Below are 26930 nucleotides of genomic sequence, written 5' to 3' on the forward strand. Positions count from 1 at the left end.
CAAGTTTATGGGACTCCAGGAAAAAGGGGCCCAGATCATCTTGGGGATTAGCAGGCTAAAGGTTTAGGTTTAGAAATTATAGATGCGCCCAAGAATAGTCTGGGGTAACATTTCAGAGCTGGGGTGTGTCAGAGCATTCCAAATTTAGGAAACATGGCCACAAAGACTGGGGGCAGTTTTAGCAGGAAACTGAACCTCAAGGAGAGACCATCATTTAATACACTCCAGGAAAAATAGCAGTAAGATTTTCTTCAAGATAAGGTTCCTCTAGACACCATACCTGACTTTTTATGTGGCTGGTAGGGATCCAACTCGAGCTCTTGTGAGCCGTTGTCCCAGCATCCTTTCCTTAAGGTTATTTTATTTTATTTTTACCTGGGAATCCACCTACACATTTCTGCATACACAGCTTTTCTGTCATTCACAGACGGCAGGTAATGCATTCCTGTACTCGATAAGGTTAAAATCAGCGATAACTGGACAAGCCAGGGAGACTCATGCTCAACCACCTTGTCACTAACAATGCCGTCCCCAGCAGTTTATTAAGCAGACATAAGCTTGAGTATATGTGAGCATGCGTGCACGCGTGCACACGCACACACACACACACACACACACACACACAGAGAGAGAGAGAGAGAGAGGGGGGGGGTTTGAACCAGTATTTCTTCTTTGCTCCTTTTAGACTCCATCCTCGTCATCAACTTCCTAGCAATCTACTTCTACCCATATTCCCACAGCAGAACAGAGGGCTTTCCCATCGCACTCTGTTGACTTCCCTAAGGCCCGGCAGGCACCCACCTTCCTCCATAGCCCTTGGGGCAGCAGCACACACCTGTTGTTCTGCTGATTAAATAAACAGACGCAGAGGCCTCTCCAGTTGAGTCTCTTGTCTCCAATAATTGTCATTTGTTGGGAACAGGTGTGCCAAGTGGAAACTCAGCGACCAGAGCTCAGATTGTAACCGTGAGCACCTGTAGACAGCTGCCTCCTGCGGAACGGGTAGGAAGTAAGGGATTGTCTTTCTCTTTTGCTTTAGGTTTTCAATTCTGTGTTCTAACACGACTCTGGGCCTGTCTAGTTGCTAACCTATGAACCGCCAGAGGCACACAGATTGGAGGAGTGGGAACTGGGAAGGGGAAAACCCGTCTGCAAAGTTCTCATTCGCAGCTGGCTCTAAGATGCACCACGGAGCACTGTCTTTAGTGGACGCTCTGGGATGCACGGAGCACTGTCTTTCTTTAGTGGACGCTCTGGGATGCACGGAGCACTGTCTTTAGTGAACGATTCCTACAGCTTAAGAACTGCCACGTATGTGTTCTGTTTTCAGGAAAGAGTTGACGTGTCTCCCTATCTGCTTTCTTCTCCCTGCTTTGGCTGCCTGCTGCAGGAGTAATCCGCTCTGCTGCCAGCATGCCCACCCAGCTGGAGATGGCCATGGACACCATGATTCGAATCTTCCACCGGTACTCCTGCAAAGAGGGGGACAGGTTCAAGCTCAACAAAGGAGAACTGAAGATGCTATTACAGCGGGAGCTCACAGAATTCCTCACGGTGAGCCCATTTTCCTGCCTCATTTGCTGGTGCACAGGTGGGCTATGGCTTTGGGGACAAGTGCTGTGTACATTATGTTTAGAACTTGTTTCAAGACCCTAAGTGCTGGGAAGAGCCCTGGAGATCTGTGTTTTTTTCATACACTGGCAGGGGCCGTTTTCCTCTCTGCTGTATAAAGTTCCAGGTACAGCTACCATTATTAAATATATAACGATAACCCTGGGTATAACTAGCTATATATTTTATTGCTGTACTAGAATACCGAATATTGAATTTTAAAAAGCTCAATGTAATTGTCAACACTTGGAGAACATAACTCTAGCAGTAAGGAAAATGGCTTCTGGAGGTACTTCTTTGTGTGTTTCAGAAGCACACACACACACAATACATGTTGTTTATCTGAAATTAAAAATTTATTTATTTTTTATTTTTAAACTTTTATTATTAGTTTTTATTACATAAGTAATACTTGTTCATTGTAGAAAAATTAGAAAACACAGGAAAGAAAAAAGAAAAATAATCACCCATAATCCCACTACCCGTGGATAACGGCTATTAACATTGTAGTCTATGGCCTTCTAGCTTTCTTATGCATACACACATCACACACACAGATATGTTTATATGTGATTTTCTTTTTTACAAATATTGGATCATGCTGTTTTATAAATGTTTTTCATTTAATATAGATTGTCAATATCAGTGTTTGTTCCCTGAAAAAAATTATACAGATACTACATGCTCCTCGTGAAAAAGTCAGAAATCAAAGATATACAGAAGGAAAATATGATTGCTCCAAATCTCACCTCCCAGAGAGAAATGTTGGCATTCTGCAGGGAAACAGTCTTTCTGATTCTGTAACATACACACGTGTAGGTGTGTTTGTAAGAGGAGAGTCTGTAACATACACACATGTAGGTGTGTTTGTAAGAGGGTCACTCTCGAAAATCTCCTATTATTTCCTTTCTCTGTCTGACAACATAGACTGTAAATTTCAATAAATACACATGATGAGCATTCTTAATTGGTACATGGTATGCACTGAAAAGACATAACATATTTTTTATTGAGCTATGTCTTTTTCTCCGTTCCTCTTCAACCCTCTGCCGTGACCCCCACGCTCCCAGTTTACTCAGGAGATCTTGTCTTTTTCCTACTTTCTACTTCCCATGTATATTACATATATGTAAGTCTCTCTTAGTGTCTACATTGTTGTCTAAGTTCTCTGGGATTGTGGTTTGTAGGCTGTTTTTCTTTGCTTTATGTTTAAAAACCATCTATGAGTGAGTACATGTGATAATTGTCTTTCTGTGTCTGGGTTACCTCACTCAAAATAATGTTTTCTAGCTCCATCCATTTTCCTGAAAAATTTAAGCTGTTGTTATTTTTTTCTGCTGTGTACTCCATTGTAAATGTACTACATTTTCCTTATTCATTCTTCTATCGAGGGACATTTAGGTTGTTTCCAGGTTCTGGCTATGACAAACAAAGCTGCTATGAACATAGCTGTGCACGTATCCTTGTGGCACGATTAAACATCTTTTGGATATATACCAAAAGTGGTATTACTGGGTTTTGCATAAGGTTGTTTCCTAATTTTCTGAGAAATCGCCATACTGACATCCAAAGGGGTTGTACCAGCTTGCATTCCCACCAGCAATGCAGAAGTGTTCCCTTTTCCCCATAACCTCTCCAGCATAAACTGTCATCAGTGTTTTTGACCTTGGCCATTCTTACAGGTGTAAGATGGAATCTCAGAGTTGTTTTGATTTGCATTGCTCTGATGAGTAAAGATGTTGAACATTTCCTTAAGTGTCTTTCAGCCATTTTAGATTCCTCTGTTGAGAATTCTCTGTTTAGGTCTGTACTCCACTTTTTAAAATTGGATTATGTGTTCTTTTGATGTTCAATTTCTTGAGTTCTTTGTATATTTTGGAGATCAGACTTCTGCCTGTGGAGTTAGTGAAGATCTTTTCCCATCTGTAGGCTGTCATTTTGTCTTATTGACTATGTTTTTTGCTTTACAGAAACTTTTCAGTTTCAGGAGGTCCCATTTATTAATTGTTTCTCTCCGTGTCTATGCTTCTGGGGTTATATTTAGGAAGTAGTTCCCTGTGCCAATACGTTCAAGTGTACTTCCCACTTTGTCTTCTATAAGGTTCAACGTGGCTGGCTTTATGTTGAGGTCTTTGATCCATTTGGACTTGAGTTTTGTGCATGCTGATAGATATGAATCTATTTTCATTCTTCTACATGTTGATATTCACTTATGCTAGCACCACTTGTTAAATATGCTTTCTTTTTTCCATTTGATATTTTTGCTTCTTTGTCAAAAATCAGGTGTTAGAAGATATGTGGATTGATATTCGGGTCTTCTATTCGGTTCCAAAATTTTCTTTTTCTTTTCAGTGCCAAAAGGATCCCCAGTTGGTGGATAAGATAATGCAGGACCTGGACGCCAATAAGGACAACGAAGTAGATTTTAATGAATTTGTGGTCATGGTGGCAGCGCTGACAGTCGCTTGTAATGATTACTTTGTAGAGCAACTGAAGAAGAAAGGCAAATAAAGATGACTAGCAAGCTAATGAATGGCAGAAATAGATCCAGAGTTGTATACCTACTGTGAGCCTATAGCCTTCCCATTTATAGACTCAATGATATGACTTATCGACATTCTATATGTACACTTACTAGCATTAATTAAGTTCTATTTACCTTGATGTGCTGACTTTACACAAAGATTCCAGATCCCGTGCCCTCTTTAAACTTTACTGATGTTATTAAAAAATGTTATGACTTATTTGTCAAATAGAGAGCACCCACAAATTTACTCACTTTTGAAATGAGACTCGAAGCTGATGAGTTTCCAAGATCTCATTCTTAAAATGTGTTTTGCAATTTCTCTGTCACTGAAGAGATGACTTGGCTCTCCCTATAGTGTTGTAGTAGGAGTAGTAGGGCTGAGTCCCCAGCACCCAGCCGCCCACATGGCTTCCTTAATACCCGAAATAATTACATGGAAACTGTATTCTTTTAAACACTGCTTGGCCCATTAGCTCTAGCCCTTACTGGCTAATTCTGATATCCCCATCAACCCATCTCTAATAAACTATGTAGCACCACTAGGTGCGCTTACCGGGAAAGATTCTAGCCTATGTCCATCCTGGGTTGGAGCTTCATCGTGTGTGCCCGGGAGAGGGGAGCATGACCTCTGCTCCAGAGAGCAGAGCTGTCGAGTCTGAGCTCACTTCCTCTTCCTCCCAGCATTCTGTTCTGTTTACTCCACCCACCTATGTTCTAACCAATAAAATGGGCCAAGGCAGTTTCTTTATTAGCCAATGACCTTCCTCCATCCTGTAGACTCCTAATTGTGCTTCAAATAAATAGCAGAAGCGGTGAAGGGCTGCCAGCAGAAAGACTGGTAAAGAGAAAGACTGACCTTCAGTAAGTTAGACTGGGGTGGGTGGATTCAGGACTAGGTGTTCAAGCTGTAAGAGCTGAATACAGCCAGTCTTAGGAGTGGTGTATAAATACCCTCCCACACCTCTGGGATTCAGTTAAGTTTTACACCGGATACCAGTCCCACAGCTTTCCCTAGGGTTAAATGGCATGGGGCCTTGAGGAAACTTGCTCCCTTCCCTGTGTCTTACTACAGTTCTCCAACTTATTTGCTGCACCTAAAATAAATGACCTGAGCAAGAATCCTTGACTACAGGTCAGCTTCTGAAGATCTAAACTGTGACAGATAATTGGGAGACTTGGAAGAAAGGAAGTTGTCATTTGAAGCGAGGATTCAAGGTACCAGGGAAGGCGAGACTACAGAGAGCAATTGTGAAGGAGGCTACGCTGTGTCTGGGTGAAAGACCATGGTGCCTCACCATGGCTCACACCAGGATCCGGTGATGGAGGGGAAGGCATGCAAGGTGAAAGACTGTGGTGGCTCACTGTGGCTCATGCCAGGATGTGGTGATGGAGGGGAAGGCATGCAGGGTGAAAGACCATGGTGGCTCACCATGGCTCACACCAGGATCCGGTGATGGAGGGGAAGGCATGCAGGGTGAAAGACCATGGTGCATCACCATGGCTCACGGCCAGGATCCGGTGATGGAGGGGAAGGCATGCTGTTGAAGTGTTTGGGGGGAGAGACTGACAAGATCTGTGAGAGTTGACAGGGCAGACTGTTGTTGGCCCGACTCACAGTCTGCCTTTCTCTACACTCCTGAACTCTGTTTATGCAGGGTGGCATGTGACCAGCGAAAAAGATGTGTTTCCCAATATGTTGTACAGCTTGGGGAGCCAAGCTTGCCATACAACTGTGTTAAGAAAGGAAACCTGCAGCCTGCTAGGAATCTTGAGGAATGTTTTGCCATCTCCATGAGAGGTTTTAGGTCATCCTCCTTCTACCTCTTAGTTCTGCTTCCTTTTTATTGGAATGTCTAGGTGAGGCTGGGGGTGGAGCATTGTCTATCTATCTGGTCCCAAAGGACGGTGGAGGACAAAGCCAGAAGGGTTTGTCTGTCCCCAATACAGCTTTCACCTTACAGGGAATCAGAGCTCATATATTCTGAGTCTAATGGGGGTGATCAAGGCCAGGGGGACAGAAAGAAAGTGGGGAGGGCAGGGTGCCTTGGAAGTTGGGGAAGACGCACCCAGCCCTGGGAAGAGGGTGAAATCATGAGGAGTGAGATGAGAAGGGAGGATGCTAGCTCGACTGTCAGGGCAGGGGTCGTCATGACATCAGTGATGCTGAATGGGCTCATTTGGATCAGAAAAGGCCCAGGTCTCGGTCCACGGGTAATAGGTTCTCCATATATATTTCTGTAATAAACGCATGAAGGAATTTGCCAGCCACTGACATTCTAGATAGAAGACCTGCTGTTTCGTTTATGTAGAACAATGTTTTTGCCTTCCTCAAACCAGTTTTAAGCAGAGAGGTGCAACGCACTCAAGAGAAAAATCTTCACCCTATCAGGCCCTCACTCTCTCTTAAAGGGGCAGGTAAAGTAAACAAAACTGAACGTGTATTTTGGCTGTGCGTAGGTTCTTTCCTTTTTTTGTCTATTTTTCAAAATTGAAAATAAAAACTCCATGTAATAGAGGCTATTTTGTGGTGTCCCCCCCACAGCCCTGTTTTCTTATTTTAACTGACAGAGTCCCTAAGTTCTCTAGCTAAGGGTCCATTTATCCCTAGTGTGCCAGTGTCCTCCACTCTCTACCCCTCAGTTTACCCCAACTTTCTCCTCCCTAACATCCTGGCGTTGTCTGATTTCCTCCAGAGGGAATAAGACTCTGCACGAGTTATTGACTGTGTTCCTAAGTCACTCCTCCAGGTAACCATTCAAAGCTCTCCCCTTTCATCCCAGAGTCTAGAATGTTTCTACCAGCGAGCAGTACCTGTAAGTTTACAGACACGCAGACCCTTTGGCTCCTCCCACAACCATGAAGGATGATCAAGTGTTCATGTGCCCGAAAACCAGAGTATCTGTGCTTACCAGGTAACTCCCAGTCAGGTGTTGATCTGATGGATGGAAGCCATTCACCAAGTGGGTTTTTTTAAAAAAAATTATTTAGCATATGTGTTTGTGTGTCTGCTTGTGAGGTCAGAGGACAACTTGCAGTAGTCAGTTCTCTCCGGCCATGTGGATCCTGGGAATCGGACTCAGGTCATCAGGCTTGCTCCTGAGCCATTTTGCTGTCCTAATCTGAGTTTTAAATAGCAGGATTTTGATATGATCTCAGTTTTGTTAAAAGAAATACATAAGAGCTGGTAAGATAGCTCAGATGGTAAAGGCATGCACACATGCACACATACACACATCACTTCACAAATGCAATGCTTGGTGGCATAAAGTTTTTAGACAGAAACATGGCACTATCAAAGAGAATTTTAAATTACATGTGTTTATTAATGCAATTTTTTAAGGCACTGTAACATGAGTTTTGAAAGGAAATCTTAAGGAAATTTTCTAATACACATTGAACACATTGGAAGTGCAACAAAACAAAACTTGTGGGACATAGTTCAAGAACCCCTAAAAGGAAAGTTTATACATTAAATCATTATGTCAGCGGCTTTTGACAGGGCTCAGTGCGTAAGGTGCTTGCCATGCAAGCATGAGAACCTGGGTTCGAATCCCCAGGGCCCATGGACTCAGTGATGTGCAATCAGTGATCTTTGGTGAGATGGCGGTAGAGATCCCAGAAGCCCATGGGCCAGATCGGCTAGTGTTTTAAGTAGTAAACAAAAACAGACCCTGTCTCAAACAAGGAGAATGATAGACACGAACACCTGAGGTTACCCTCTGACCTCCACACGTATGCCATGGCATGTTGAGTGTCCACATTCATACCCACACCCTACATACACAGAGATTTAAAAAGATCATTACATCAGAAAAAGGAAACTCTTAGATCAGTATTTCTTATAATTTCAAGTTTATATATTTATTTCAACTTTCAATAGAATTTCAAAGTATAACATACATGAAGAAATTCCAGCCTTACTTTAAAGAAGTATTTCTTTTATATGTATTTGTGTGTGCCCAAGAGTGTAATATGAACACCATGTACATTCAGGAGCCTGTGGGGTCAGAAAAATCATCAGTTTTCCCGGAGCAGGAGTTACAGAGGTTATGTGGGTGTTGAGACTTGAACCCAGGTCCCCTGCAAGAACAGTGAAAACTGCTGAGGCTTCTCTCTAGCCTGCCCAGCCTTAAGTTTATCTAGCATCTTTCAGATACTACTCACAGACAGAACATTTCTGAATGCCAAGCCTTGTTGTTTTACCAATGTGAGGCAGCCTAAGTGCTGGCTACACAACTCTACCATTACCGCTAGTTCAGAGAGCACAACAGAGGTACTAGAACAGGCTTTTGACTAGCTGATCTCCTAGAAGCCAGGAAAAGCTCAGGCCCAGACCATCAATTGGCTGAGTATTGAGGCTAAAGTTGATTCTTGTTGGGGACCATAGTCGACAAAAATACCCCTTGCCAGCGTAGGGATGGGGGGGGGGGAATCAGAAAAATAAGTAAAGAGTATGTAGACACAAATAAAATAATAAAACAGAAACATAGGATAGTACTGGGAGTATTTACTGAAAACTGAAATGGCCTATGTTTAATTTTCCATACACTTTTATACCCCAATACAAGGCAAAAGACTGCTTTAACATGATACAAAGGACAACCAGAACAGTTATTTGCTTCAATACTTTGAGACATCAAGTCATTAGCATTCTGTTGTGTAGGCAGCGAACCCAGCCTAGACCAAGAATCCTGAAGGTAGCCACTCCCAAGGTCAAACCTCTTATTTCCAAATGAGGAGAAATATGCTTGCTACACTGTTGACACTGGGTACTCACTGGGACCCTTCCTGGACGTGTGATGTCAGGAAGTTCCCGGAGCTCCTGAAGGGCTAAGTAGAGTGGAGAGCACCCAGGAAGCCTCACTCGTGGGAGGGGGTCTGACGGGAATAGCACTGACTGCTAAGCAGTGACAGGAGGGGCAGCCCTTAGGGTGAGCCTTGGGAACTACTGATCGGCAAGAAGGGAGCCCAGAGAGCCTGGATCTGCAGCAACCCAGGGAAGGAACGAAGCTAGAGGGCTGTGTGAAGTTGTCAACGTGCTGATCTTATTGTGAAATCCGCAACTTTAACAGGGAAGAAAATCTTTTACAATTACTCATTGTAGGCGTGAGTGAAGGAAAGCCCAGTGTCACTTACACCCGCTGTAGTGACTGTCTCCATCAGAGTTCTCAGCCCATGGGGCTAATATCCATGTTTCAGAAAAATAAAGTTGCCTCAAGCACTTTTTGTACTCTATTCCAACTAAATAAGTAATATATTCAACTCAATAAATAATATGTATTACTTATTATATATAAAATGAGTATATATATATATTTATATATTTTTTTTTACTGGGTGGTTTTATGTCAACTTGACACAAGCTAAGGTCATCTGAGAGGAGGGACCCTTAAGAAAATGCCTCCATAAGATTGGGCTAATAGGACATTTTCTCAGTTAGTGATTGATGGGGAGGGCCCAGCCCATATAAGTGGTGCCACCTCTGGACAAGGGGCCCTGGGTTCTATGAGAAAGCAGGTTGAGCAGCCAGTAAGCAGCATCCCTCCTTGGCCTCTGCATCAGATCCTGCCTCCAGGTTCCTGCCCTTTTGAGTTCCTGTCCTGACTTCCTTCGATTATGAACAGTGATGTGGAAGCATAAGACAAATAAACCCTTTCTCGCCAACCTGTTTTTTGGTCATGGTATTTCATCACAGCAATAGAAACTCTAACACACACACACACATACACACATAATACATACCTGATTAGTTTTTAAGAGATTATATAATACAGTATTTACTCAATTTTTAATTGCAGAGATTAGTTCTAATATTTATTTATTGTTTTTGTTCTTTCCGGTGACAGTTTTTTTAATATTTGAAGACAAAACCAACCTCCTCCAAAAGTAACTTCTCCCAAACAAACAAACTAACTAACTCGTTAACTACCTAACTAAAACAGATTAAATAAAATTTATAGTGTCTGTATGTGCAATTAAATATTGTGTCTGTTACTGAAGCACAAACCTCAAATAAACAATATGCAATGTTCTTCGGATGGAGGGGGCCCAAGTTTTAGCAGTGTGGGGTTTAGGAGGCAATATGGGAGAAAGAAAAGAATAGGGGTATCTATTTTTCTTAAGTCCACTGTATAAATATATTCATGAAGATCAGAAGAGAAAAGGGAGCTTGGGACAGTGGAAAAAATGGGAGCAAGGGGAACAGGTAACACTATCAGCTCTACTTGAGCAAAAAATACGAAAGAAATTAATTTCATGGTGAGAGAAGAGATTTTTAAAAAATCTGACAAGAATGGGAAGGACAAGAAAAGAGAAGGGGACCAGTAAGAGAAAGGGGGCAAAGGAGTAGAAAGGACTCGGGCGCTAGGTTGAGACCCCATTTGCTTCTCCCTTCAGCCATGACGAAGTAACCTCCAGTCTGCCAGCTTCTCCTTACTAAGCCGACCCAGTGTTTCTGCCTTCGCTCCTTCTTCTGGCCCCCATGCCTGCAGGACCAGTCCTTACCATCCTCCGTTATTAGGGAGCTGCTCGAACCTTGGCCCTGTACAGGAGGACAGTGTGAACACCAGGAGGCAGAGACAACGGGCTGGGCACATTTTATTCTCTCTCTGCCTTTGCAGTAAGTCTACCCAGGGCTTCTGTGTCAAGGAAGAGGCAGACACTGGATGCAGAAGCCCTCATTCTCTCCGCTTACCCAGGAACAGCAGGGCGAGCATGCCACCTCTGTCCTCAACTCCCTGTCCTTCTGACTGTCCTCACCTCCCCGTCCTTCTGAGGCTGAGTCACCCCACTCTCTGTTACATTTACGAGGTTGTTCTCAACCCCCTAAATCCCGCAATACCTGTAAAGCCGTGGCCATCTGGTCCTTATTCATCTTTCCTCTCTCCACTTGCACGATGCCTCCACTCTCACCAGACTGCAGATGCTGTCCCTTTTCCGGGGACCTAGATGTTCGTGGAGAATGCCACGTGTGCCCTCTCTGTGTCCCAGGCCCCATATAGCTGACTCTTTCTCATCCTCAGTCAGATGTTACCTCCTCAGAGAGGTTCTTCTGAGCCTTTATCTAATAGACTCTTCCCCCAGTCACCCTCAGTTGGATTTCCAGGGTTTAGCTTCAAACTTGCGGGGTCCATAATTATCTGGTTTATGTGTTTGGTCACAAAGTGTCTCTCTTACCAGACCTTAAGCTCCAGGAGATCCGGCCGGAACCTATTTCACCTAACATTGCTTCACGCCGTCTAGAATGGTACCTGCAACGGTCAACACTCAGAATTGTTTTGCGAAGTCTCACCAGGTCAGGAAAGAGTCAATAAATCTAAGGGGAAATACTTAATGCCCCCATTTTACCTACAAGGAAACTCAGGCCCAGATGTTTTTTGAGCAAATTTCACAGAAATTCTATACCTAATATATGGAAAAACCCCATTCAGGCCTGGCTTTGCTTTAGACTTGAGACAGGGTGAGGGATGAGCCTGGCACACCCACTGTTACTGAGCATGCGCCCTCTGTGCTGCTGCCTCTTCTGTTGACTTCAAGGACCCGAGTGAGACGGCTTCTGCTTGGAAACAGAGTCAAGATCATGGTCTCTGTTAAACAAGAGTTCTCTGTAAACTAGAGATGTGGGATCTAGTTGCAAAGGAAATAAGGACCACAATTGGTTATCGATGTTGTGCTTTCCTGTCGCTTTAAGGGACAAGCCACGCCCACTTTCATTACCTCTGACCTGCCCACCGCCATCTTGGGCCCTTCCTTTTCTGCTTCCTTGATGTAAGTGCTTTTTATTATAAGGAAGACCTGGGAATGTTATGGTTTTGGTCCCTTTAAGAGACAAGCCACACCCATTCCCCTCCCCATCCGCTGAGGCAGGCTGATCTTCAGCTTCCAGCCTGAGCTCGCTCTCTTTTCCATCTTCCTCTCGGAGAGGCAGCTTTGCTTCTGCCTCTCTCCCCACTTCTCTCTTCCCCCCTTCTCTGTCTCTTTCTCCTCTTCTCTCTCTCTCTCTCTCTCCCTCTCTCTCTGTCCCCCCCTTCACCCTTCCTCCTCCATAACCCCCTGAATAAACATTCAACCTCACCCTGCATGTCGTGTCTATCCATGTTTCTGTCTTCTGCCCGCCTGCCATGTGTCTCCCTGCCTGGAACCAGCCATTGCTCAGGGACCAGCAGCCTACTCTGCCTGGGGCCCACTGCCTGCTGCCACATGGCCCGCCACCACTGCTCTGGGACCAGCAGCTGTCTCTGCCTGGGACTGGCTGCCCCCAGGGCCCGCTATCTGCCGCCACCAATTGGGACTTACAGCATTTCTGCTGCCTACTGCCGCGGGGATCTTGCAGCATTTTTTAAAAAAAGAACAACAATCGATACTCTGTAAAAGATAACTGACATTTCATACCCAATTGGGGCACTCTGGCCCTCAGCAGCCTGTGTTAGAATTACTTGCTTGGCTGGCTTCTCTGTCACCTGCATTGTTGGAGTCTGAGCCACAGCAGAGAGAGCAGAGCAGTCAACCTGGTCATGGGTGAGACAGAACGAACATTATCGGGGTCTGGAATGTGGACCAAGGGCTTCTAGCTCAGTGGTTCTCAGCCAGGGGGAAATGACCATCAGAAAACATAGATACTTGTATTACAAATAACAGTAGCAGAATTACAGTTACGAAGTAGCAACAAAAATAATCTGGCTGGGAGTCACTACAGCATGAGGAACTGTACTAAAGGGTCACAGCATGAGGAAGGTTGAGAACCACTGCTTTACAGGGAGGTGGTAGTTTTTACAGGAGTTTTACAAAGCAGACAGGAGAGTGAAGACAGACGTTTATCTGATCACCTGGCCTGCCTTCAGCTGGACTCCCTTTAGATCAGGCTAGCCAGAGTGCACCATTCCGCTAGTAATTTCCTATCTACTGACAACTCTTCTGCTGCTGAAGATAACAGGGCATAGGGATTGCTCAGGCAGCTGTAAGGTACAGACGGAAACCTTTCCAGTCAACAGTTCTGATTTCTGATCATTGCCAGAAGCCAGAAATGTCCTTGTCTAGGAACTGTGGCTCCTAGTCTGCTTTCCTGAGGTTCTTCTCCTTTACACAATCTACGTGACAGTACTGCCTGCCTGCTAACTGAGAGGATTCGACCAACACTGAGGTGTGTGAGCTGGGAGGTGGTGACACATGCCTTTGATCCCAGCACTTGGGAGACAGAAGCGGGCAGATTTCTGAGTTCAGGGCCAGCCTGGTCTACAGAGCAAGTTCCAGGACAGCCAGAGCTACACAGAGAGATCCTGTCTTGAGAAAAACAAAACAAAAACTGAAACACCTCATGGGCAGGCCAGCCAGGCTAACTTGCTCACTCCCAGAACCCAACCCAGTAAAGGCCTTACTAACCCCTAGACGGGGACTCTGGAAAGCCTCCCATTTCTTGGGATGCACTCTTGCTTTCTCTTCATGAACTATAATGACTCCCTAGAAACTCACCCTCTGCCCTGTCCATGAAATTCATTCTTGGAGCTCACAAGACAGATACCCAGAAGCCACTGTCCTGAGGCGGTTTTGGTGGCCTTTGACTTTCTGGGACCCTAGTTACCCAAGTTATGTTTGCTGAAGTGAAAATACTTGTTCTGTAGTCAAGAACCCCACTTCCCTGTGGGCTATCATGGGCTATAGACTTCTCACTTTTCGGTGCTGTGTTTGAAGCTGAGCTTGAATTTGGGGTTCCCTTACTCCAAAACCCGATCATTATCTTTCCTCTAGAATAAAGCCTTCTTTACTGCTTTAGCAAGTCACGAGTGACTCTTTTGATTGACATGCCCGCAGCTCTTTATCACACCATCTGTCTCATTTCCATGGGAAGACACACAAATCTCATGTGAGTTTGGGGGCCACACAATCTTAGGTTCCACTGTTAGGGCAGATGGCCATGGGACCAATCCCTCCTGCCAAGGCTGCAACAGGAAGTTCTTTGTGAGTTCTATGCCCTTTGAGACACCGCTGCCCAACTCTGAAGCTGGTCATCTGGGGCTATTTCACCTTCAGTTCATGGCTCTGTTTAATACCACGGAGTCTGTTCTATTGATCTTTGGGTATGACTCACTGCTGGTGTTTTGGAGAAATTGACCATTATGTCTGGAGTGTAGAATAAAGAGAGGTTCATGGTGTTTATGGTCCTATGATTTCTTGCCATATTACCATTCTGGGAGATGGTTTGGGAGCTCAGAAGAGAGGATATTTTTAAAATACAACCCATCCCACTTTTTTTGACAGGAAGTCAGCTGTGGAGCAGCCCAGGAGAGGCTGCATGGGCTCCGTGCATTCTCTGAGGAAGGTTGCAGGCAGAAGGATTGCGAAGAGGTCTGAACACTTACAGAACTGCAGAAAAGCAAAGGAAGCTGGTGGCCAGATTAAGGGAACTCATCTGGGACTCCCTTATGATCCTCCGCCACCTGTGATGGAGAAACAGTTATAGACTTAATTCTGTTCCATCTGCAATGGAGAAACAGTTATAGATTCAATCCCGTTAGTGTCTTTTCTGCTCGCCATACTAATTTATTCTCTCATTGTTTTAAAAATAAACATACTTTAAGAAGTTTATCCTGAATAGCATAAACACAGTAGAGCAGGCAATTCATTTACTGTTGGTTATATATATTTTTTTTCTTTTTTTATTGAGAAAAGGAGAAAAAAAAACAAGTTTCCACCTCCTCCCAGCCTCCCATTTCCCTCCCCCTCCTCCCCCCCACGCCCCCTCCTCCCACCCTTCTCCCCCTCCCCCCACTCCTTTCCCCCTTCCTCTCCAGTCCAAAGAGCAGTCAGGGTTTTCTGCCCTGTGGTAAGACCTAGGACCTCCCACCTCCGTCCATATCTAGGAAGGTGAACATCCAAACTGGCTGGGCTCCCACAAAGCCATCACATTACGTAGGATCAAACCCCCGTGCCATTGTCCTTTGCGTCTCATCAGCCCTCATTGTTCGCCATGTTCAGAGAGTCCAGTTTTATCCCATGCTTTTTCAGTCACAGTCCAGCTGGTCTTGGTGAGCTCTCAATAGATCAGCTCCACTGTCTCAGTGGGTGGGTGCATCCCTCGTGGTCCCAACTTCTTTGCTCATGTTCTCCCTCCTTCTGCTCCTCATTGGGACTTTGGGAGCTCAGTCCAGTGCTCCAGTGTGGCTCCACTTTAGGGTTGGCAAGAGACCTGACCCTAGAGGGGCTCCCAGGTGCCCAAGCTGAGGTCCCCAGTTAGTTCCTTGGGCAGTTGAGAATAGGGAACCTGAAATGACCCTATCCTTGAGCAATACTGACGAATATCTTGCATATCATCATAGAACCTTCATCTGGTGATGGATGGAGATAGAGACTGTTGGTTATATTTTTGCAGTCCTATTTTTGACACACGAACCGATCTTTGCACGTATAATAATGTACTGCTAATGACGGATATATTCTGAGAAATGGGTCATGAGATGACTTCCAGCATGGCATGACCATCCCAGAATCTACTTGCAGGAGCAGACTCTATTATTAGGCAGCTAGGTAGGTTTATGGGACCTCCATTGTACGGTCTGCCGCTGGCTTACTCGTTATGTGGCATATGACTATGTTATGTGCATTTGTGGTTTGGGGACAGAATCAGGAAGCTGTTTTAAAGTCTTTTTTTTTTTTTTTGTTTTTCCAGGCAAGCACTCTACCACTGAGCTAAACCCTTAGCTTCATAGTGTTAATTCTTAGATTTGAAGCCTAAGGTTGGACTAGCAGCAAGAAATAAGACCACAGTCTTTGCTTCTTGAAGAGATGGTGATATTCTGTGATGAGTGGGTTGAGGGTGTTGGAAAGCCTTCTAAACCATGCTGATGCCTTAATTTAGATGACAGCATTCCTTCCCCATTCTCTCTCCCCACCCCCCCGCCCCGACTCTCTCTTTTCCAGACAGAGTTTTTCTGTGAAACAGTCCTGGTTGTCCTGGAACTCTCTTTGTAGACCAGGCTGGCCTCAAACTCACAGACTTTGCCTGCCTCTGTCTCCCGGAGGGAGCGCTGAGATTAAAGGCGTGCACCACCACTGCCCAGTTCCTTCCCCATTTTTAAGAGAGACAGTCTCTTTGGCACTAAGATTACCCCAGGCCGGAAGCCAGGCTTGTTTATTTATGTTGGGCCTGTCTTTCTAGACAAAGGCCAGAGCTAGTGTCTGTAGAATTCTGTTTTTTACTAGTAGATATCCAACCTTTAGCATATTATCTTACTTAATCTTCCCAACAGCTCAAAAAAGTAAACATCCATATTTCACAAACTATCCCTCAGTACACTTGGTGAACAAATGTACCTTGAACTGAACAACAGAAAAAAAAAAAAGTCAGGGGAGGGTGGCTTAGTTAACCCAGGCTGCTATAACAGATGTCCACAGGCTAGATGACTTTGGCAGCAGACCAGAACGGAGGATCTTTTCTCCCTGTTCTGGAGGCTGACAAATCTGGGACCATGCAGTTGCTGTAGTGGGCTCTGCTTTTGGCTTGCAGACAGAAACCCTCACAAAACTCTGTGTGTGTGTGTGTGTGTGTGTGTGTGTGTGTGTGTGTGTGTGAGAGAGAGAGAGAGAGAGAGAGAGAGAGAGAGAGAGAGAGAGAGAGACTGAGAGCAGAAGGGCCATAGGGACAGAGGGAGACAGCAGGAAGAGAGCCATACAGCCACACATGCAGAGAGAGAGAGAGAGCACACATGGAGAGGAGAGAGAGAGAGGGAGAGAGAGAGAGAGAGAGAGAGAGAGAAAGAAGAGGGTGCTCTGGTCTCTTTCTCTTCTTATAGAGCATTCTATGACATTTGGCAGAGATGAAGTGCTATAGAAAGAACCAGAAAGGTAAAGACTCTGAGGACCACAGAGTTAAGGCTTTCTGGAGGATGGTGGGCACTAGAACATCCTGAGGAGGGTCTTAGAACAAGGTGAGTTTCTACATTCAATGATTCAATAAAAAAAAAAAGGACAAGGTGAGGGGTGGGTGAACCTTTTTGGTTCTTTATTCTCAGAATAACAGACAAAGCAAAACAAAATGATAAGATGAAGTCATCTTATGGGAAAGGATGTTTTTCTCCCCCTTCCCCTTCCCTTCATTCTTTCCCTTCCCTCCCATCTTTCCTCCCTCCATTCCTTCCTTGTTGGGGACAAGCCTTGACAAAAATACCACTCACCAGGGTAGGGACTTGGGAATTTAGAAATATTTGTAAAGAATACTAAGACACAGATAAAAATAAGAAAACAGAAACATATAGAATTGTACCGGGAAGGAGTTCCAGTGAATACTGAAATCAGCCACGTTTAATTTTCAACTGCTTAAAATACCCCTGACCCCAACAGGTAGGAGTAAGACAAAAAACTGCATTAACACGATTCAAGGAAATGAGCAGACCAGTTGAAGGTCACAGGCTACATCCATAGTTAAACATTCTGTTGCTAGAACAAAACGAGTCGAGCTCACTTCCTAGGCTAAAACATTCTGTAGGCAAACCACTCCCTGGGTGTTGGATCCTTAGACTTTTGTTTGAGTTAGAAACAGATCTACTTCTCTATTCCTAAAATACAAGGGCTGGATATTAGCCACACCTGTTGACAATAACCTTGAGAGAGCAGAACTCTGGTACCTAAATCTAGGTGGGACCTTTGATGTGAAACACAATAACCTTGAAGGAATGGAGGTAAGTTCCAACTCTCTGACCTTTGGTCGAGGTGGAAATAGGCTCACATTTTTGGGCCTCCACATTCCTTTCCTCTTCCCCTTCCCTCCCTCCCTCCTTCCTTTTCTTTCTGGCTTCACTCCTCTCTTCCCTTCCCTTCCCTTCCCTTCCCTTCCCTTCCCTTCTCTTCTCTTCTCTTCTTCCTTCCTTCCTCTTTTCTTCTTTCTTGTCCTCCTTCCTTCCTTTTTTCTTCTTTTTTTCCATCCTTCCTTTCTTCCTTCCATCTTTTCTGACGGGACCTCACTATGTAGCCCAGACTGGCCTTAAACTTATGATCCTCTTGCCTCTTCCTCCAGAATGCTGAAACTTTGCTTTTAGCTTCTCCCTCTGGCATGTTAGTTAAATCACAGAATATAAACTATGACACATTACACATCCAGACACAGACACAGAAGAGAGATACAGTTTCACAGGACGCCGATTGCTTTAAAGGTCAGTTGTGTAGTGTCTTCATCTTTTAGAACAACAAACTGTAAATTCAAGTGTTTACTGTTAGCTCCTCTCCGTTGGCTCTCCACTCAAATGATCCGAGATTCGCCATTGTTTTTCACTGGCATCTGTTAGAACTGCAGTTATTTAGCCATTCCATGGACACAGTCTAAGGTAAGTTGGTCAAGTTGAAAGGTAAGGGCTTTGCCAAACTTCCTCTGAACATTGACGCATATGATTTTTATGTTCTTGTAGTAAGAAGGCAGAAGTAAGAATAGCTGCCTGTTGTGGTGGCTCACACCTCAAATCCCAACCCTGGGGAGGCTAAGGCAGGAGGATTACCATAAGTTCAAGTCCAACCTGGATGACAGAGTAAGACCTTTTTTCAAAAAGCAAAGCAAACAACTGGAAGAAGCAGAGAATCCTTTGGAACTCCAGCTAGGAAAATGCTGCCCAGGGTCCTCCGCAAGCCACAGATGAAAGACTCCATCATCCCACTTTCCAAAGAAAAACTATTTGTTCATTCATCAACATTCAAGAACACAAAAGCGTATGAAACCAGACTTAAAATTTTTTCTGCTTGCCTTTGGGGAGAGAGATTAAAGACAGGAAACCAAGAGCAGAAAGGCCTTTAATAAAGCCCTTGTAACATTTAAAACTAAACAAAGCAGCGAGGCACCAGTGGGAGCCAAAACTAATTAGAAACCAAAATGAGACTTACTTATCAATGCAGAAATAAATCCCATAGAAAACAAAGAAGAACTTTTGTAATAAATTTAATTGCGTGGAATAATGCTTGCCCTTGCTATTTGCTACTGTGGATTTCCCCCTTTCTTTCTTTTCTTAAAATAAAGATTGTTTAAGGATATACTCCCAGAAAAGGCGTGCCATGTTCTAAGCTCTGTGTACGGTTGTTGGAATGATTTGAAGGAGCAGGTGATGGGCTTCTTCAGAGCTATAGAGAAGCCAGGCCGGGCGCCTGACGTCAGGCTGGGTCCCCAGGGTGAGGCTTCCCAAGCCTGTTCACTACAGTTGCTAGGCTGAGTCCAGCCTAACTCAGTGTGTCCTCTGTGTGGAGTCTCCACTGATGTCAGGAGCAGCAGAGCAGTGGAGAATCCTAGAGAGAAAGGCAGTTTGTTTTTCTAGAAACAGTTATAGAATTGAATGGGATGGGTGGGGGGGGGGGCGATGTAAATGTTCCTTGAGGAAGTCTCTAGCCAAGCAGGATGGTTCATGTCTTTAACCTCAGTACTCTGGAGCTGTGGGGTGGGTAGGATGAGCAGAGAGGCTGGCAGATCTCTGTGAGTTCAAGGCCAGCCTGGTCTACCTAGTGAGTTCCAGGACAGCGAGGGCTACATAGAGAGACCCTGTCTCAAAAAAACAAAACAAATAAAAGAAGAATAAGTCTCCAGTCTGGTCAGGTGCCAGCCTGGCCTGGGAAACCTTGGTGTATAATCACCCACCTTCTAAGATTGCCTGGGAAGTGGTTTTGCTTGGGGAGACTGCCACAGTCCTCAGCTGGGAGTTAGCAGCCACTGGAGGCTTGATCCTTACACGTCAAGCCCTAGCTTTTACATTTTTCTTATTTTGAAATGTTTTTTTAGTTAGCATGTATGGATTATACATAATAACAGATTTTGTTCTGACATTTTCTTACACAGGTCCGATGCATTTCAATCAGGTTCCACACTCCGCAATCATCTTTCCAGTCCCCTTCCTCCGTCCTACAGTCTTCCTTCTACTTCAGGTCTCCTCTCCTTCCACATCCTCCTCATGTCCCAGGAAGTTCCATTAGGGCTTCTCACAGAGCCATGAGAAAGGATTGTTTGCACCAGTGATTAGACTCCTGAAGGAACTGCCCTTCCCTTCCCAGACAACCTTTAAGTTCACATCCATCCTCAGGGAAGGTTGAGGTCATGCAACATTCTCCTTTCCAGGACAAGGAGTTGACAGGCTCAGTCTCACAACGATCTTATGCAGATAACCCCAACTTTTGTGATTTCAAGAGTTCAATAGCTTTGTCAGACCTGAAAACCTGAAAAACCGTGTGACTAAGTTTCCATCTGGAGTCACTTCTGACTTAAAGAAGTCATTCGAGTTCAAGCTTGCCTGCTCTGCTTTTTCCAACCTTGAGGGCTGTGAGGAACTTCTGTGTTAGTCCATAAGAGAGAGCATTTCTGCCCAGATGAAAGAGAATATTATTCTATCAAGATTTGGGTTAGTGTATGCCAGCTGGAGGCACTCCTCGTTAGAGATTAGAAGCTGCTTGCTAGCTGAGTTCTTGTGAGAGATAAAAGTACCGGTGCACTTCCTCCCAAGGACAGTGTGAACAGGGAGGCCGTTAGCTGACTGTACTGCTCTTTGTTCTGCCTTTTGCCTGTAATTAGTATATGTGCTGGCTAAGAAATAAACTTGGGGCTGGTTGGTATTCACCTGCAGTCCTCCCATTCTATCCTGTGTCTTCTGTCTCCATTTCTTGCAATCTGCCATTTCCTTTAACCTCACACTCCCTCCCAGGTACTCCCTGCTGATTCCTCCCAGAGCAAGCACACATTGTTTCCCTCACTTCAGTTCTTATAGGCTTCCTGCTATTGCTGCTGTGATGCATGCCGAGCCATGGAGAGGGGACTACAGATGTCCCATTTATGGGTGGACATTCAACAGACGTTCGTTCTTATACTTAAACCAGTTATGAGTCTCTGCAGTCACCGCTGACCAATGCAAAGAGAAACTTCTTTGACCAAAGTAGACCAGTAGCACTAGTCTATAGACACAGACATAGTTATTGAGAAGGGAGTTTGATGGGTATATCTTGCACATTTAGCAAAAACAAAAAAGAAACAATAACACCAGTAGCTTCCCCAATAGGATGTATGCCTTTCCAGCCATGGGTCTCCGACCAGGTCTATGGTATAAGATGTGAGTTCCTTCCTGTAGAGTGGGCATCAACTTCAACCAGAAAGCAGTTCATTACCTCTATAACAGAGCTGCCATTATTGCATCCGTGGGCACATTTTGCTTGGCCTCAACACCCTATCTTAAACACTTTCCATCCTGCCTTGCTCAGAATCCATCCTTTCCCTGCGTTTCTTCTAGTATAGACTCCACAGACCGCTGGATTAGGAATACCTCCAGTGACCAAGTAGTGTGGCTTCCTTGATCCTTCTTCAGTCCTGGCAAATGTCAATCTTTTTGCTTTTAACAAGCTCCCCATATAGCTTTCTTTCTTTCTTTCTTTCTTTCTTTCTTTCTTTCTTTCTTTCGTGGGTCAAGGTCTTACCATGTAACCTTGATTGCCCTGGGACTTGCTATGTGACCAGGCTGGCCTTGAATGCCTCCCTCTGCGTTCCTAGTATTTGGATTAAAGGCATTCACCACCACGACTGACTGGTCCGGTTGGGTGATTCTTAGGAGGAACTAAAGCTTAAGAATCACTTCATTGTTCTATTTAAAATTCAACTAAGAAAAGGTTATAGAGAAGGGCACTCACTAGTTTTATGTCAGCTTGACACAAGCTAAGGTCATCTGAGAGGAGGGAGCCTCATTTGAGAAAATGCCTCCATAAGATAAGGCTGTAGGTAACCCTACGGGGGCATTTTCTTAAATGAGGGAATTATGTTGAGGAAATCTTAGTGATGTGGGACAACCCAATCCATTGTGGGTGATGCCAGCCCTAGGATAGTGGTCCTGGGTTCTATAAGAAAGCAGGGCTGAGCTAGTCAGTAATCAGCACCCTTTGTAGTCAGTTGTTTTACTCTTTTGCTCCCACCCCCAGCTCTCAAATAAATACACACAGAGATTTATTATTACTAGTAAATGCCCAGCCTTAGCTTGGCTTATTTCTAGTCAGTTTTTCTTAAAGCTGTTCTTTTCTGGACATTTACCTTTCTCTATTTCTGTTTATCTTTTCTGTCCTTCTTACTCTGTGTCTGGCTATGTATCTGGGTGGCTGGTCCTAGAGTCCTCCTCTTTCTCTCACTCCCAGACTTCTTCACAGAATTCTCCTCCTATTTATTCTCTCTGCCTGACAGCCTCTCCTATTCTTTCTCCTGCCTTGCTATTGGGCCATTCAGCATTTTATTAGGCCAATCAGATGTTTTAGATAGGCAAAGTAACACAGCTTCACAGGGTTAAACAAATGTAACATAAAAGAATGCAACACGTCTTTGCATCATTAAACAAATGTTCCACAGCATAAACAAACGTAACTCATCTTCAATTTATATTCTACAACTCCCCCTCCATGGCCTCTGCAACAGTTCTTGCCCTGTCCTGATTTCCTTCAGTGATGGACTATAGATGTGGAAGTGTAAGCCAAATAAACACTTTGCCCCCAACTTTCTTTGAATCATGATGTTTTGTGACAGGGATAGTAATCCTAGGTAGAACAAGGAGGAGATAAAGCCATCAGAACCAAGATCTCACTAGAGCAAAACATAACACGTGCTATAGTTTGGATGATGCTGTCTTCTCCGAGATTGAAGTTTAAACTTCATCCCGATACACAAATATTAAGAGATGGGTCCTCAGGAGTGATGCAGTCATGAGGAAGAGGACTCGTGCTTTCCTGAGGGCTCCAGATCGAAAGGAGCACGCTTGCCCTTCCATTCCTGTCATATGGTACCATAGCTCCTCTCCCCCAACAAGATACAGCATCAAGGCCTCACACCAAGAGTAGAGGGTAGCCCTAACCAGTTGCAAATCCATCAACACCTTGATTCTCAGCTCTCCAGGTCCCAGAATTCTGAGAGGTAAACTTCTTTTGTTACAAATCACCCAGTGTCTGGCGTCTTGTCAGAGCGGCACACATGAACCGAGACACGACTCTGAGCATTGTGAAAGCTGAAGCATCCTCCTTAGGCCTTCTAGAATGATTTCTAGCATGACCACCTTCCCTGTCCTCTGTGGCCTTGTAAGTTATCCTTTTATGAAGGGGAAAGCTAAATCTCTCATGGTTAGCCCATGCTTTTCACTCTCATTTTTATAGTTCACGTCAATGTGTATTGTGAATGAAAAACAAACTAGCTTATAGTCCAGTGCAGCAAAATAGAGCCTCCTGATGGGGAATGTAAGAAAGGAAGGACACAGAGGGTGAGTTGAGATGCTTGCAAACCACTGTGTGCGGTAGCCATGTCACGTTTCTTGTGGAACGGAAGCTCACCTTCAATAAGACCTTCACCTTCAAGGCTTGTAATGTGTGGAACAGATGTTTTAATTTACCAGAAATCATTTGCATAATCAATCCTACATGTGGTTTATCAAACCTGCCAAAGAGCAGGTGACAATATAGAATTAATAGGATGACTAATTTGACACATCATTGAGATTGATTTGACCTCGCTGATCTCATCACACCCAGAGGTCTGTACAGGAAGGAACAAAGGGCTATGAAATGCCCTATGCAGCCATCTAAACCCATCTCAGTAGCATCAGTGAAGCAGCCACCTTGCTCAGCCCAACCTCAGACTTCAGGGACTTTCTTTCGAACTCTAAATTGAGAGGAAAGCAATGGGTGTTTATTTGGGGGTCTATCTGACGCAGAGTGTCCATGATTTTCTGAAAGTAATTGACCCATCTCTCCTCCTATGCTATGTGTGTGAATGTTGTCTTTCTGGCCTCTTGGGTTTCCCTTGACTCCAGACACAAGGAGATGCTACAGTTGAGAGATGCTACAGTTGAGAACACATTGGCTTAAGTGTTTCCTTTCAAGCCTAGATAATTAAAATAGAGGATTTATTTATTATTTGTTTGTTTGTTTGTTTTTTGAGACAGGGCCCAAAGATCCACATTTAAGAGAGCATTTGTCTTTATGGGTCTCCCTCGGTGCAAGAAATAAGACCAAAAATTGACAAATGGGCCCCATCAAGCTAAAAAGCTTCTGTATAGCAAGTAACAAAATAACAACAAAAACAAAAACCCAAACAAAAACCCATCCAACTAACTTCACCCTTTATTTCAATTTCTTTAGCTTTCCTGGTGCTCTTCTGCTGCCCCAGGGTCCCAACTAGAGTGTGATTTTATGTTTACCTTCCATGTCTTCTTAGGCTGCTTTTGGTTGTGACAGTATCTCAGATGGTTTTGTGGCCTTGGCAGTTTTGAGGAGCACTATTAGGTATGGCGCCAGGTGCATCTCCACAGGACACTGGCTCGCGCTTTAGTCACGATTACGTGGAGCTGTAAGGACTTAGCAGGGGAAGGTTTCAGGGGAAAATGTGTCATCCTCATTGTGTCATATGGGGTCACACTGTTTGTAAGATTGTTTGACTATGATAGCAGCTGTGCTGGCAGAGGCAGTGTTTTGTGGGGTTTCTTACTGTCAGTACTACTCCTGGCTCACCCTCTCCACTTTGGAGAAGGAAAGTTCTAATTTAATGCCCAAGTTAGAAGAACACTGGCACAAATTAAAATGTCCTGCGGAGATGGGAAGAGAGCAGGAGACACAAACAAACCCACGCGTATAAGTTTATTAAGAAGATTAAGAAGATCTGTAAAGCTGAGCTGGGGGGGGGGGGGGAAGGTGATGGTCAACAGAGGGGGTGGAAGAAGAGAGCGTGGAAATGGCACCCTTTAAAGGTTTCCCAGCACGTGCTCATGAGGGGAAAGACGTGCCTATATCAGACGCTGATGACGGGCGACGCTACGCCCTGCACCTGCGCATGGGGGCGGGGTGGGGGGGGCTTCGACGTCAGACGCTGGTGACGCATATGGCGGGCTCACACATGTGCACCTGGGATACATGGGCTGACCTTAGAACCCGGAAGTGCAGCCCTCCTGGTGGCTAAGGAATTACACAAATGCTTTGGGGGTTATTCTGTGTCAGAGACCTGTCTTCTCTTCCTCTACTTAAAATTTACCCAATCATTTCTCAACATTAGCAAGGCTTGTGGAAGGTTATTCTGCACAAGGAGTTAGACTCTAGCATCCCTTTATTTTGTATTTTAAATTCTTCCAATTTTGTTCACTGAAAAGCCTTTCTGGAGCTGGAGAGACGGCTCAGCGGTTAAGAGCATCGACTGCTCTTCTAGAGGACCCAAGTTCAATTCCCAGCACCCACATGGCAGCTCACAACTGTAATGCAAGGTCCAGGAGATCAACACCTTCACACAGACATACATGCAGGCAAAATATCAACGTACATAAAATAAAATAAATAAATCGTTAGAGGGAAAAAAGGCCTTTCTATCTGACCCTGGTGTTTACTTTTTAACGGTACAGTTGGTTAGCATTTTAGTTAGCATTCATATATATATACATATATGTATATATATATGAATTTATGAATGAACATACACACATTATATATATATATGAATGAATATGTCAATATCGCCGTTTTACTGTCTAAACTCTGACTATACGACATGAAGTGGACTTCCTTCGCCAGGTGTCCTAGAGGAAATGTGCATAGCGGTGACAATCAGAAACATAAATGTTAGCACAGAAAAGAGGAGAGCACTTTGTGAAGCTTCAGAGGCCCAGCCCTGGCTGGTGAGGGCTTGCTGGCCACAGGCAGAGGCCCAGAGGCTACTCGTGGCATCTGCTCTTTATCCATGTTCTCTTCCCTACAAGCCAAGCTCCGCACCAGGCCTCTAGTTTCTACAGATGTCTGTTCTGTCTGGAAGTAGCTCTCTGGCAACAAGGCTGTGCACAGACAGATGGTGACTGAGTCGAGGGCTTTCCAGACAAAAGCCGTCAGAGAGCTGGCAAACTTGGCGATCCCCAAGGCAAAGCTTGGGGAATGCGGATCAGAAGTGGAAGGGTTTGTATTAGCTCCTCATTGAAGAACAGACCTCTCCAGTGGCTCAAAAGGACAGTGGTTTCCTGGCTCCTGAGGCACAGGAAGTACTCAGCAGGGAGGCCCTGGTGTGAGGACTTTCATGATGGACACAAGGGTTACCTCAGGATGAAATTGATTTTCCCACAAGCTGCCGTCTATGTACTAACTACACAGTGTTGTGTCGAGTGCCTCCGGGGTCTGAGGCAATCGGTGTTGACGGTGCCTATTTTGTCCATTATGTACATATACTTTTTAATCCTTTGATGGGGTCTTGCACAGAAGTGGGGGAAGAAGCTAACACAGACAGCTAAGTGCTGCCTGGGATGTGTGTCTTTCCGTTCTTGCCCTTTTCAAAAGCTTCCATCCTTCAGATTTATTCTGCAGTACCAGAAGCACAGCTCATGGTGTGTTATTTCTCTTCTGTCAAGGGAGAGGCAGATATTGCTGGTGACGCCACAGTCCAGTGCTTGTCACACACACCGCTGGCTCAGGACTTCTCTGAGTCTTTCCCTATAAAGCAGGAAGTGAGGGGTATGAAGTGGCATTTCATTATAATCTCTGGGAGAGATGTTAGTCATGCAATAATTGAGAGAAGTGAGCTGAGGAAATAATGTCACTCCAAAGTCAAGGGAGCTGCACAAACATGAGCAATGCCCAGGCCCCTGGACAGTGATTAATCTGCCGCTTGCTCTGCCTGGTGCCATCTCACTTTTGCCGCTTGTCTCGTCATTTTTAAAGTCCCAAGTGTTTATTATTCTGACTCATTTCTAGGAGTCTTTGGAGGAGGATTGATCATCTGGTAGGATACAGAGATATCTTTGTAGCGTGGACTTGGCGTCTTTCTCATGGCGAATGGGCAGATCCTGTCCTCTTTCTT

At 44.7% G+C, this 26930-nt stretch overlaps 1 protein-coding gene across 1 annotated transcript; it reads left to right on the forward strand.

Moving 5' to 3' along the window:
• The first annotated feature begins 1413 nt into the window (after window positions 1-1413).
• On the forward strand, window positions 1414-4122 carry S100z (S100 calcium binding protein Z). Its single transcript, XM_041663184.1, has 2 exons — window positions 1414-1554; window positions 3964-4122. The coding sequence occupies exons 1-2, from the start codon at window positions 1414-1416 to the stop codon at window positions 4120-4122; spliced, it is 300 nt and encodes a 99-aa protein (XP_041519118.1).
• The last annotated feature ends 22808 nt before the right edge of the window (window positions 4123-26930 follow it).

The sequence above is a fragment of the Microtus oregoni genome, unplaced genomic scaffold (assembly GCF_018167655.1).
Source record: "Microtus oregoni isolate MIOR12 unplaced genomic scaffold, Mior012 000014F_ref0000157, whole genome shotgun sequence".
Taxonomy (NCBI): Eukaryota; Metazoa; Chordata; class Mammalia; order Rodentia; family Cricetidae; genus Microtus; species Microtus oregoni.

Excerpts from the sequence above, each read along its gene's own strand:
- S100z (XM_041663184.1), top strand. The coding sequence starts at position 1,414 with ATGCCCACCCAGCTGGAGATGGCCATGGACACCATGATTCGAATCTTC. Across the intron at positions 1,555-3,963 it reads AGCTCACAGAATTCCTCACG|TGCCAAAAGGATCCCCAGTT; the intron begins GTGAGCCCATTT and ends TTTTCTTTTCAG.